The sequence below is a fragment of the Lepidochelys kempii genome, chromosome 6 (genome assembly GCF_965140285.1).
Source record: "Lepidochelys kempii isolate rLepKem1 chromosome 6, rLepKem1.hap1, whole genome shotgun sequence".
Lineage (NCBI taxonomy): Eukaryota > Metazoa > Chordata > Testudines > Cheloniidae > Lepidochelys > Lepidochelys kempii.
Window position 1 is genome coordinate 126,463,950 of NC_136385.1, and position 12,368 is coordinate 126,476,317.

The following is a 12,368-nucleotide window of genomic DNA, read 5'->3' on the forward strand; positions in this document are numbered from 1 at the left end:
GGACAGCGGCTGAGCGAGCCGGCGGGGGGGGAACCCCCTCTCCCCCACGGTGTCTCAGAGTCCGCTCCTGCGGCGCTCTCGCAGCTGGCTGCTGCTGCGCACAAAGCATGCTGGCTGTGAGAGAGCCTGCCACCTGACGGGGGAGGGGTGGCAACCTGCTCCCTGCCCAGGCTCTGCTTCTGCGAACAGGAGCTGACTCTGAGCATGCCGTGGGGGGGCCCTCTGACTTGCTGAGCCTGGGCGGGGAACAGGCTGTTGCTGCCACAGCCCAGCACGCTCCCAGGCAGCTGCTGCACTGCACCGGGCAGCATCCAGGAATGGCTCTGTCCCACTCCCTGCCTGGCTTCGGCTGCCAAGAAGAGCAGCCGAACATGCCAGGGGGTGGGGGAGAGCCAGCGCCGCGGGAGGACAGAGCCCCACGCACACATACACTGGTAACGTGGGGAGCAGCGGGGAGAGCACGGGGGCACCCGGGCTAGGAGTGTGACAGGGAGGAGACATGTGGGGAGGTTGTGTCCTCCCCTTCAGCTGGTGCCCACCCGATATGGAGGGTACCGGTCGTCTTAAGGAGGCAGAAAGTCAATGAGAGCTGTGCTGGGTGATGAAATGGGATGCAGGTACGCAGTGGGAGGCCAAAATAGGTGCATCAGTGCTTTAAATACTGGAAGTTTTATGCTGGAATGAGCCTCTTAAACCTTTCTCGAAGTTCACCCATTAGCAACTAAAATACTTGATCCACTAGAGTGAAATGTAAAATGCCATGGGGTGGGGATTAGAATTCTGTGGGTTTCACGCATGAGGATGGCTACTTCTACATCCTCGTATGGCTTGGTGGAACAGAATATCATGAAGGGCTTCTGTGGAGCTAGCGTTCAGGCCTCCCACAGAGAGGGAACCGAAACCTTTCACTGGACAGACCCCTTTGTAAGGGGCAAGCAAGAGAGACAGCTGTAATAAACCATGTGAAATCAGGTGCCTAAAAGATTACATATGCGTGGCTCTGATTTTTTTGTTTAACAAACATCATGATTTTCAATTAAATATCAAAGCATTAACTTTCAAAATAATTAATAAATAACTTTCTTTTAATATTACAGAAGAAAAACAACCTTTTTCCATGATTCATGGAAGCTTCTTTTTATAGGCATTAGTAGGAGTTAGTCTGACACTTGTCCCCTATGGAAGTACTTGGAGTCAAGAGTCCAAGCTTGTAACCTTTTTTATTTTTCTTGAACAAATCTTCTCTGTAAGAGGGTAATGAAAATAAGCGGACAAATAATTGTGCAACTCCGTTACTGATCCAGTGGGATCACTCATGCATCAGTTTGTTTACTGTACATCATTGTAAGCTCGGGGTTTTAAACCCTGCGGAAGCAGGATTTGGTTGGGGAGGTAAGCAAAGGGAAAAGCTGTGCATCTGGCTTTCTGAATATAAGAACTTCAATATGGTACATGTTCAAGGTACAGAAGATCAGCTTAAGAGCCCAGCTACCTACAATGTCTCTTAAACTAAGCGCTGTTACCCAGGTGAATTGTAGATCTAATGTAGTAATATCGACCTGTCTGGCAGGCCTAAGAAACTGACGCTAAAAGGTTACAAACAATACTGGTGCACCTTCAAAGACACGTCCATTTCCTGCTATAAAAGCAAAGATGAATCCAGTGGGACTCCAGCTCACCAAATGAACTTAAGAGGTAAGGAGAGATGCGTGCCGTTCTAGTAACGTTATCCAAACAAGTCTGTCATTGTCACCATTTATTTCTACATTCAGATTCCTTTTGTTTTACACTTCAGATGTAGTGTTGAGTATTAAAGGAAGTGTTGAGTATTAAAGGAAAAGTGACTGAGGTTTCTAAGTATGGTGTAAAAATACACTTCTAAATAAGTGATTGTGATGATAGCATAAATAATGCTGTATGGATCAGCAGGCTCGTGGAAAACTTAGCCTGTTTTCACACAGAAAAAATATTCAAAGTTCATTGTTGAGATCTGCATTTATTTTAGTTGGTGGTACATGTGTCTGGCTTTTAGAGTGAAGCAAAAATAAGTTAGAGCATATAGGAGCTGTATATTATGTAATCCTATTTTTTTGTGATGGACTTATTGAAATAAACAAGTTTAGACTTGTAAACAGCAATATTTTCTCTTCAAATGCAGCCTTTTTTCCTCTCCCCTGTTATGTGAGCACACAAGTCTTACGGCACGTCTTCACTGGCAACGTTAAAGCGCTGCCACGGCAGCTCTTTAACGTGGCTTGTGCAGTCACAACACAGCTCAGCACTCTAAAAAAAACCACATCCACGCCGGGCTGGTGAACTGTCTATACTGCCGCATTACAGCGCTGAAATTTGCAGCGCTCAGGGGGGTGTTTTTTTCATACCCCTGAGCGAGAAAGTGGCAGAGCTGTAAAGTCCCAGTGTAAGACTTGCACATTACGTTTAAAATTCCTAAGGCTGCTGGCCTGCCTTATATTCAGAAGTCAACTATTCCAGCTCAGAGGGCTATGGAACAGCAGAAACTACTGACAGCTTTAATTTTTTACCATGAAGGCAACAACAGACAGGCTGCCAAATGATCTCAGACTATAGTTACGGAGATGTGTAGCCTGGAATACCTTTTTGGGAGCTTTTGACGTTGCTGCTTCTGACTGCATTTTAAAAGAATCTTGGAGACTGAGTTGAAATGAAGCCCACGTTAACTTAGATGTTTTCAAGAAACTGGAGTTCTCAAAATGCTTAACATCTAATACAAACATTTTAAGATTTTTCAGCAACCAAATTTGAGGAAAACTAGTGCCTCAGTACTGAAGGTATAAGCAGCACATCCAACCCATGTAATTTTTACAGGATGATAGTTTTAGATTAGTAACACCCCACCTGACACCTGGTTTTGCTGTTATAAGAGAATTATTAGACTAGGTAATTCCATTCAAAATGTTGGTCCATTTGAGAGGAAATGAAGGGTCAAGCAAATTTTGTAATGCCAAATTTAATTGAACTTGTATAGTGTTTTTGTTTTTCTCCCTCAAAATAGATCTTGCTTTTCATTTTTCCGTCCATCGTCTTGGAGATGATTCACCACAGAAGCTGAAATGTTATAGCCTAGATTGTAATTTAAACAGTTAGCTAAATCCCGCAATGTGGGTTTACATTATTATCTGCAGTACCACACCCTTTGCAACTAGGCAGATGTCTTGCAGCTAAAGCCAGAGCTATCAGTTTGCTCCTAACACTGTTTTGTACTTTTTCCTCTGATTTCCCTTAATTTTTTACTTGCTTTAAAAACAAAGCATGGTGTACATTCTTCAGCCAGGTTATAACACATCATATCACTGGGATACTGTTTTAATACTATTAGACTGGAGTGGTGTGTGTGTGTGTGTGTGTGTGTGTTTTGTTTTTAGAGCCTGTGTCTCCGTACACACTAATCACTAGCTCTTTTATTACAGGGTGCGAGGTTACTCCTGATGTAAACATCTCTGGTCAGAAGTTTAATATCAAACTTCTGATTCCAGTTGCAGATGGTATGAATGAAATCTGGCTTCGCTGTGATAATGTAAGTCCCTGACTGGCTTTGTTTTCTCTTTGCCCCCCATATACTCCTCCACCATGGCTTACATTTTGATAGGCTGGTCATATTCTTTTGACAAACGCACAGCATTGTGTGTATATAGATGTAATGTACAAGACTGGCCCTTACTCCTTTTCCTTATGTACCACTGTTATATCCTACACTTTGGTCAGAGTTTTGGCCCATTGTATGTCTCTTGTACTGAAAAATGTTCGATTCTTGTACTGAAAAATTCGACAGAGCTTTGTTTGAACAGAAAAAAGAAAGATTTACCTTCCTTTTGAGTGCCCTTTTTGCCTTTAATTGCAGGAGAAGCAGTATGCACACTGGATGGCAGCCTGCAGGCTAGCCTCCAAGGGCAAGACCATGGCAGATAGCTCGTACAACTTAGAAGTTCAGAATATTCTGTCATTTTTGAAGATGCAGCATTTGAACCCAGATCCACAGTTAATCCCAGAACAAGTCACAACTGACATTAATCCAGAATGTCTGGTTTCACCTCGCTACCTGAAAAAGTACAAGAACAAACAGGTACTGGGGTTTTAGTCATTTTCCAGAAATCTTGTGTTTAACCCAAAGAGTGAAATCCTGGTCCCATTGAAGTCAATGGGAGTTTTGTCATGGCAGTAGATGACTTCACTAGGGTTAAGATTTCATCCTAGGTACATCGGATGTTAATGCATTTTAACAGAATTTGACAATGTTACTACTTAAATCGTGTGTAAATTTAATTTTTGGTTTTGAACCAATATCAAGTGATTGCAGCATGTGATCCCAGTGATTTTAAGTATGTTTTATTCAGAGTATGTATGTCAAATTTGCAATTAGATAGCAGACGTTGACAGTCTCCCAGAGTCTGAACAATGGGAGTCAATTATTTTATGCACATTTTTGAAACTTCTGTAATATGGTACACAGAAAAGAACAACATCTGCACATCAGTAAATTGGTCAATTCTGTATACCTTAATATTAATGTAATGGGATGTTTGTGGCAGAGTAAATCAACAGTAGGAATTGATTTTTAGTTCAGTTCATGTGCACAAAGCTCATGCAGAAATTCTTGGGATTAATTTAGGTTCCCATTGTTTACAAAGTGTTCTACACAGGCTTTGCTGTAATGTAGTCTGTATTTTTTTTTTATTTGCACTGTTCCAACACTTGTAAATAGATGAAATACCAGCCATTGAAAATGTATATTTTTAAAGAACTGTGACTTAATTTGAGTAGTAATCTATATCTAGTCAGTGAATGGTAGAATCATATTATTTCTACCACAAAACAAGCAAATACGTGGGTTGCACAAAGTCTCACAGTATTTGGCTAAAGTTGCAAAAATAACTAAAGCATTGCTCAGTGTCTCTGATGATTTAATAAACTCAAGTACACTGATTGTTAATCTGTAGTTAAATTACTGTGTCTGAATCTGATCTCTGGAAATCAGAAGGGGGATTGCCATGCAGAGAAGCGGGAAAATGTAGCTATTTATTGGCACAGTATGATTTCCTGACAGTGGAATTTCATTTTCTATAGCCCTTATTATTCTCCAAATAAGCCTTTATATCCATGGGGACGGGGAAGGATTGCATATATAACAAATTATAACATATATAAGACATTGTAGACTTGATCTTAGTAAAATAGACCCTGGGGAAACAATTAACTCGTATTATTTACATAGTGTGTTTATATCTTGGCTAAGAAGCAATAGGTGCAACACTGGAGATAACAGTAAAAGACTTGTAAAAGCCAGGCCAACGATTCTGAAGCCACAGATCCCTTTTGAAGATTAGTTAAGTATAAATAGAGCCTTTCATTTATAAAGGCAGCAAGAATGTTCAGCAGTTTTGCCCCCTTTGCATTTTATTAGTTTCCTCCTTCTTGGTGTCCTGGAGGTTGTGTAAGTTGCATTGAGACTGTTTGTTTATCACACAGCATCATGTGATGGGGGAGTGATGGGGAATGGAGGAAATGCTGCCCTCAGGGAATTCATGGAATGTAGCCTGCCAGCTAAAAAAGGAACACCAAGTTACTGCAATTTATTAAATTGAGGGTAATTTTCGGGGGGAAACTTCTCACCAAGTGCAAATTTATCTGAAATGTACATTTACAATATCCACTGATCTGTTAAAGATAAATGTCAAGTTTTCACTAACCCATACAGTCTCATTATTGGACTAATGATCTCAATAGGTCAATATAAATGTGAATGTCCTTGATCACGTTAACTATTGTATCAGATGGATGAGTTGGTCTGCTTAGGAATGTGGTGATACGGACACTTGGTTTACAAACCAGCCCTCTAACTGGTTCATGGTTTTACTGTAAACTGACATTTGCAATATTACAGGTTTGCAAATGGATTTAGGACGTGCTAAGACAGAAACACAATAGCAAACTGTTTAGATTCATAATGTTTAAATATTAATTTGTGAATTCTGATTTGGTTTTGTGGCATTTACTCTGCTCAGACCAATGAATTTCTGTGGTTTTACATCTAAAACATTCAGTCCAAAATAAACAGAAGACTGCATTTATGGTTGCAGTCCTTAGTGTAGCTGTATCCTCAGGAAAGAGGATGCATAAAGCAGATGGCAATTTTAATTTTTGTTTTCCTTGTGTAATTTTAGAATCTCTGTAGCCACTGAACTGTGTTGGGCATTTTAATTTATTCTCTGAGAAAGGTACTATGGGGATATTTTCCTCATATCTGAAGTGACCGAAGCTAGTTTTTTTTTAAATGGTAAATGGCTTTGCGCACTCTAAAGAGAAGTAAAGCTGAGTCTCGTTCAACCAAAGACCTTGAAGGAAGGCTGAGGATGGGAATTTTCCCTCTATTTTTGACTTTGGCCACTGGTGGAATTCTGAAATGCCTATAAAACGTACATAAATCATTCTAGATGAATGAGACATTCCTAATTTTTGATGGCTGTAGAATGAGGGATGGTTCTATGTTTCCTTGTTCCCTTTTTTCATGCTTGCATTCACTTTTTGCTGTTTTCCTTCCTAAGAAAATTTGCATGTTTTTTGCTTGAACTTCAGTTTGCAGATAATTTGCACTTTTTTCTTTGCTTTGTTGCCATATTTCTGATTGCTTTTTTTTTTCTTTCTGATTCCTTTTCCTTTATTCGCATTGTCATCTACAGCCAGGCTATATAAGAGACTTGGTAAGTGACAGTAAAAATAAATAAATTTAAAATTCAGATTAATTTAATTTTAAAAATAGTTTAAAACCCTTTCATATGGAGAGTAGTCCTAAAACAAAACACCTAGAGGAACATAACTCTCTTAGTATTAATGATGATGATCCCCAGTGATTTTATGCTGTCAATCTGCTAATAAGAATCCTTTATACTAGAAATGTACATTTCAGGAGTTGATTCTCATTGTGCATCTTAAAATTTAATGTGTACCCAAAACGTTTGCATCTATAATCATGCCTGGCATATAAAAATAATACCCACAAATATTTAGTGGTGCTTAGGTAAAAGCAGCTCCATATTTATCTTTTATTAACTATGGCACGAATGGCAGCTATTTTCTGTGACATACTCCATTTCATGACCGATAGCATATGATGCAGTTTAGAAACTGCAAACATCTGTTTGACAGTGTAATTGACTTACTAAAATTCCCAACAGGGAGTCTAACATTATATACATGGTTTTGGGTGTGTAGGGTTTGTTTGTTTTTTGTTTTGTTATGGTTTTGGGGGGGCGTGTGGTTTACACAGTATTTCAAACGTTACAACAGTTGCCTGAAGACTGTGTCTAATCACATTCAGATCACAGCCAGGATATTGGAGGCCCATCAGAATGTAGCTCAGATGAGTCTAATTGAAGCCAAGATGCGATTTATTCAAGCTTGGCAGTCTCTACCAGAATTTGGCATCACACACTTTATTGCAAGGTCAGTGGTTCTGCTAAGTAATAAAGTAAAATTTTCATGTATGAATGTGCAGATTATTGTCTTATTTGAAGCTACCATGAGATATTCCTAGTTGGGAACAGTGTAGTTTATACAGAAACAGCTTCTGTAAAATGCTTTAATATGCATAATTATAACTTCACACACTACGTTATTTGCATGTAATACTTAGAATTCTATTTAAATGTCTAAGGAAGGATTTTAATCCATTGCTGCATTTATTGATCCTCTCTGTAGCTCTGAAGTAATAAGTTGCATCAGCACTGGAAAGAAAAATGAAAATTACATTGGTTCAGCTTGTTTTATGAGTCAGTCCAATAATTGAACAAACAACATTTCTGCATATGTTTAAGGTTTACCTTTTATAAATCTAAATGTCATAGATTCCAAGGGGGCAAGAAAGAAGAGCTGATTGGAATTGCCTACAACAGACTCATAAGAATGGATGCAAGCACCGGAGATGCAATTAAAACGTGGCGATTCAGCAACATGAAACAGTGGAATGTAAACTGGGAAATAAAAATGGTAAGCAAGGTCGCATTTACAGAGCTGGGAAACACTGTTTGCCCAAATGTCCATTGTAAGGCGTCTTTTTTTGATAAAAACTACATATACACATGACTTAGATTTAGCCTGAGGGTTCCTCCTGATTTTGTTGGATGGGAGGACACTGCTCGGTTTCATAAACTATTTCTCTTTCTCTCCTTTGAGTCCAAGATTTCTTTTTAAACTATTTACAGTTTGTGTAGGGTTTTTGAGTGCAATTCCGTCTTGTGTGAGCTAATTCATTTACAGCATCCCCAAGAGTTTCTTATACACTATAAGGAATCCACTTAAGATTTTACTACTTCCTTGGAAATAACTGTATCACACCTCCCCCACCGAGCTGGGCCTGGTGATTGTCTAGATTGGCAAAAAGAAGAGGAGGACTTGTGGCCCCTTGGAGACTAACCAATTTATTTGAGCATGAGCTTTCGTGAGCTACAGCTCACTTCGTCGGATGCATAAAAGTGGAAAATACAGTGAGGATGTTTTTATACACACAGACCATGAAAAAATGGGTGTTTATCACTACAAAAGGCTTTCTCTCCCCCTACCCCACTCTCCTGCTGGTAATAGCTTATCTAAAGTGATCACTCTCCTTACAATGTGTATGATAATCAAGGTGGGCCATTTCCAGCACAAATCCCAGGGTTTAACAAGAACGTCTGAGGAACAGTGGGGAGGGGGAAGGAATAGGTTACCTATTTCCCCTTGTTTATTCCTCCTCTTCCCCCCCCACACCCAGATTTACGAATACAGACTAACACGGCTGTTACTCTGAAACCTGTCTAGATTGGGTGGCTTTGTGTCTTGGTGATCTAGTAAAGTTTTCTGATTTGTATTTATTTATTTTATTTTTTTAAATGAAGCTATTTCTAGGAAGACATTGTTTAGCTCTAATGTATAATCAGTGTTTGTCATTTGGGGACCTATTCTACTTCCATTAGTCAGCGGAAAGGTTCTTTCTGACTCCAACAGGAGAATCTTTAAAAACCAGTGTTTAAAAACTATTCAGTGACCTTTTTTCACTAAACCCCAATTAGACCCTTATTACTCAGAAGATGTTTCTAGTCTGTGTGCAGACACGCAGCCCGATACCTAAGCAAAATGAAACTTCTGGGCTAAGAGGGTAATACTGGACTGCTTACTGTGTATAGCTAAATTACCTAGATTTTGTTTTGTTTTAGTTTTCACTTTTTTATTTGCAGCCCAACTTAGAGTTCTGTGGAACTAATGGGCAGTCAGTATCAGATGCTGTTGTGTAAACATTGAGCTGGTCCTCTAACCAGCTTTTACTGTACATACATAAACCCCCACCAGCACTTTGCAGGTGCAATGCCTGGTTAAAACTTCCCACTGTTGTGGTATTTAAAGGGCACATGCCTGTGAATATCCACAATTAGAGGCTGAGGGCTGAAAATATGTCCCAGTAGCGTTAAATTTTGGGGCGGTTTGGATTTTTTTAACCAGTTCCTTAAGCCACAGTATCCCAGGTTGTTCAGACCAGATGCTCTGCAAGGAACTTGTTGGCTTCGCTCATCCCAGAGTCTGACTGGTATGGTCTAGCAACACTACTGGCCTCAAGAATTAATAAACCGTACCATAGGTGCCGACTCCATGGGTGCTCCTGGGCTGGAGCACCCACAGGGAAAAATTGGTGGGTGCTCTGCACCCACCGGCAGCTCCCCGCCCCAGCTCACCTCCCCCTGAGTGCGCCACATCCCGCTTCTCCCCCCTCCCTCCCAGCTTGCCACTGCAAAACCGCTGTTTCACGCGGCAAGCGCTGGGAGGGAGGGGGAACGCAGCATGCTCGGGGGAAGAGGCGGGGCTGGGGCGGGGATTTGGGGAGGGATCCGATGGGGCAGGGAGGGGGTGGAGTTGGGATGTGGACTTTGGGGAAGGGGTTGGGATGGGAGTGGGGAAGGGGTTGGGATGGGAGTGGGGAAGGGGTGTAGTCAAGGCAGTGGTGGGGGGGGCACGAGCACCCACTAGTGCTGGGGAAAGTTGGTGCCTATGAACAGTACATCACTGGAAGGAGACTTTTCTGAAGACTTCAAATGAGACTGTTAACAGAACCATAATAGGCTTCTTGGGGGAACTAATAAATTGGGGGGCAAATGCTGGCCCCTAATAGTTCTCTATCCAATCATTTTTTCTTTTCAGAAAATAGACATAGAATATCAAGCAGGAAACTTTAAACAATTGCTTACTACAAGGGAGACTTTATTCCATCAGGGGCAAAGGAGATTTAAAATGTTTGGACAAGAACAATATTTGCTTCATCTTAAGCTACATAACTGTGTTTGTTTAGACAATACAGAATACATCTAGGCTAATGGAGAAGCACAGTAATGTGGACAGGGGGAACTCTTGAAGTTGGTATAATTAACATGACCATCTTGTTGATCCTAATCCAGTGTCTTTTGCACTGTAGGTTACCGTAGAGTTTGCAGATGATGTAAGGGTTTCCTTCATTTGTACTGAGGTGGATTGCAAAGTGGTTCATGAATTCATTGGTGGCTACATCTTCTTGTCAACACGAGCAAAAGACCAGAATGAAAGTTTAGACGAAGAGATGTTTTACAAACTTACCAGCGGTTGGGTGTGAGTTTGATGTATTGTATACTGAGAGAAACCCCATGGCCATATTAATATTTAACTTTAAAAGCTGTTGTTTGAAATATGCTGCTTAATAAAGTAAGCTTGAAATGTATCTTTTTTTTATCATGGAAATTTTTGCATTACCAGACCAGTTAATGTGTGTGCACTAATGAGCACTTCCGTTAATCTGCTATGAAGAGACAGTTCATAGGCTACATAATGTAGCAAATTCTGCCGTTGGTCTTTAGACACAAGACACAATGGGCAGATCATGATCAGATTTGACTGATTTAAGATAACCAAATTATTAAGAGAACTCTAAGCCATCTACTATAAAGCTATCCAGGGCTTAAACTATATGAAGTCTATTTATCATGTTTAATGCATGTTTTTTTTCTTTAGTGTTTTTTTTATATACTGTAAATTTGACCTCCTGTTTTTTAAGTCCTCCTCCCTTTGAGTAGAATTTTGATCTCTATTTTCACACTACATGAATCAGGACAGTTGCAGATGCCTGATAGTTGTGTGGGGCCCTGAAGAACAGTCCTCTGTTAGTCTGTTATAGTTTGGTTTATTTGTTAACTATTTCCTTTGGATAATCATTTATATTGTCTCTTTTTTTTTTTTATTTTTACACCGTATTGTATTACAACACTCTTAGTACTCACCAGCATACTCACTGTCTGCCTATGATATGCAAACTTTTTCATTACAATATGAAGTAAAGGTCTATGAAGTATAAGTTTTGTGTAACTTATGTAAAAACACAAATTTTATAAAATTGTACAGTTTTTTTAACTAGTCTCACAAGCCAACTAGAATTTTGCATAGATCTAGTGTCCGCATTAACTATATAGTGCTTTTAAAAGGATATGGATAGTAATTTAGAAATTGACATACAATACATTTTTATCTAAGTTAAGTATGACTTTGTTAGAGTTGTGCAACACTGTCCTTAATAACTCTAATGCCTGGAGTTGGGGTGTCCCCATACATTGCACCAGTGCAGAATTAATACTAATAAGGGAGCTCCTGTCCCACCCAATGCCGAGGAATAACCAGTATTGTGTTCCGATAGTCTGTGGTTTAAAGACTATGTACAAATGCATTTTATTTTAAATAAAAGTCGGACCTTTTATTTAATGTTCAGTTTCCACTTCTGGTTCTTGTGCCTTGTGTAGAGTAATCTTAATTTCGTACCCTACCAAATAGATTTACCAGCACGTTCTATAGGATTTCACAGGTTCACTGTTGCTAATAACTTGTCCAGTTGCATAAGAAATCAAACCTTGTGCTGTGATCCCATCCTATCTCACAAGCAAGTGTTGTCTGGGTGGGTCAGTTCTTGGATGGATCACCTTCACGGCAATCCCTAGTACTGGGGATTAGATAGGTAGCACTCTTCTCTTCCATGCCAGTACTGAACAGATATTGCAGCATGGTACTGGGGGGGTGGAGGGGACTTTCTGCTGCTAGCCGGTGGTGGTGTTGTCTTTCAGACGAAATGTGAAATGGATGTCTTGGCTATGGTCACTAAGGACTTGTCTCCACTTCAAAGTTAACTCGAGTGTTGTCCCTAACTCAAGTCCCATCCCCACACACAAACCCTTAACTCAAGGTGCAGTGGTGCTTGAGTTGGCTAGCCTGTCATGGGGTGTAGGCTAAAGCCTGAGTCAGCAGCTGGTGAGCTGTGCTTAATACAACCTCTCTGCAGTGTGGACGCAGGC

At 40.3% G+C, this 12,368-nt stretch overlaps 1 protein-coding gene across 6 annotated transcripts in view; it reads left to right on the plus strand.

The window, feature by feature from the left end:
* The window catches only part of FERMT2 (FERM domain containing kindlin 2), a 100,585-nt gene extending 88,801 nt beyond the window's left edge, over positions 1–11,784 (plus strand). For 3 of the 6 annotated variants that reach the window (XM_073350106.2, XM_073350109.1, XM_078853414.1), the window contains 7 exons: positions 1,571–1,695; positions 3,450–3,556; positions 3,881–4,102; positions 6,717–6,737; positions 7,355–7,479; positions 7,881–8,022; positions 10,475–11,784. In XM_073350106.2, coding sequence (XP_073206207.1) covers positions 1,571–1,695; positions 3,450–3,556; positions 3,881–4,102; positions 6,717–6,737; positions 7,355–7,479; positions 7,881–8,022; positions 10,475–10,648 — 916 coding nt within the window. In that variant the 3' untranslated portion in view covers positions 10,649–11,784. Of the gene's footprint in view, positions 1–1,570; positions 1,696–3,449; positions 3,557–3,880; positions 4,103–5,275; positions 6,643–6,716; positions 6,738–7,354; positions 7,480–7,880; positions 8,023–10,474 lie in introns of those variants that run through there. The other 3 variants (XM_073350108.1, XM_073350110.1, XM_073350112.2) reach the window with 2 other exon arrangements.
* Positions 11,785–12,368: the final 584 nt, after the last annotated feature.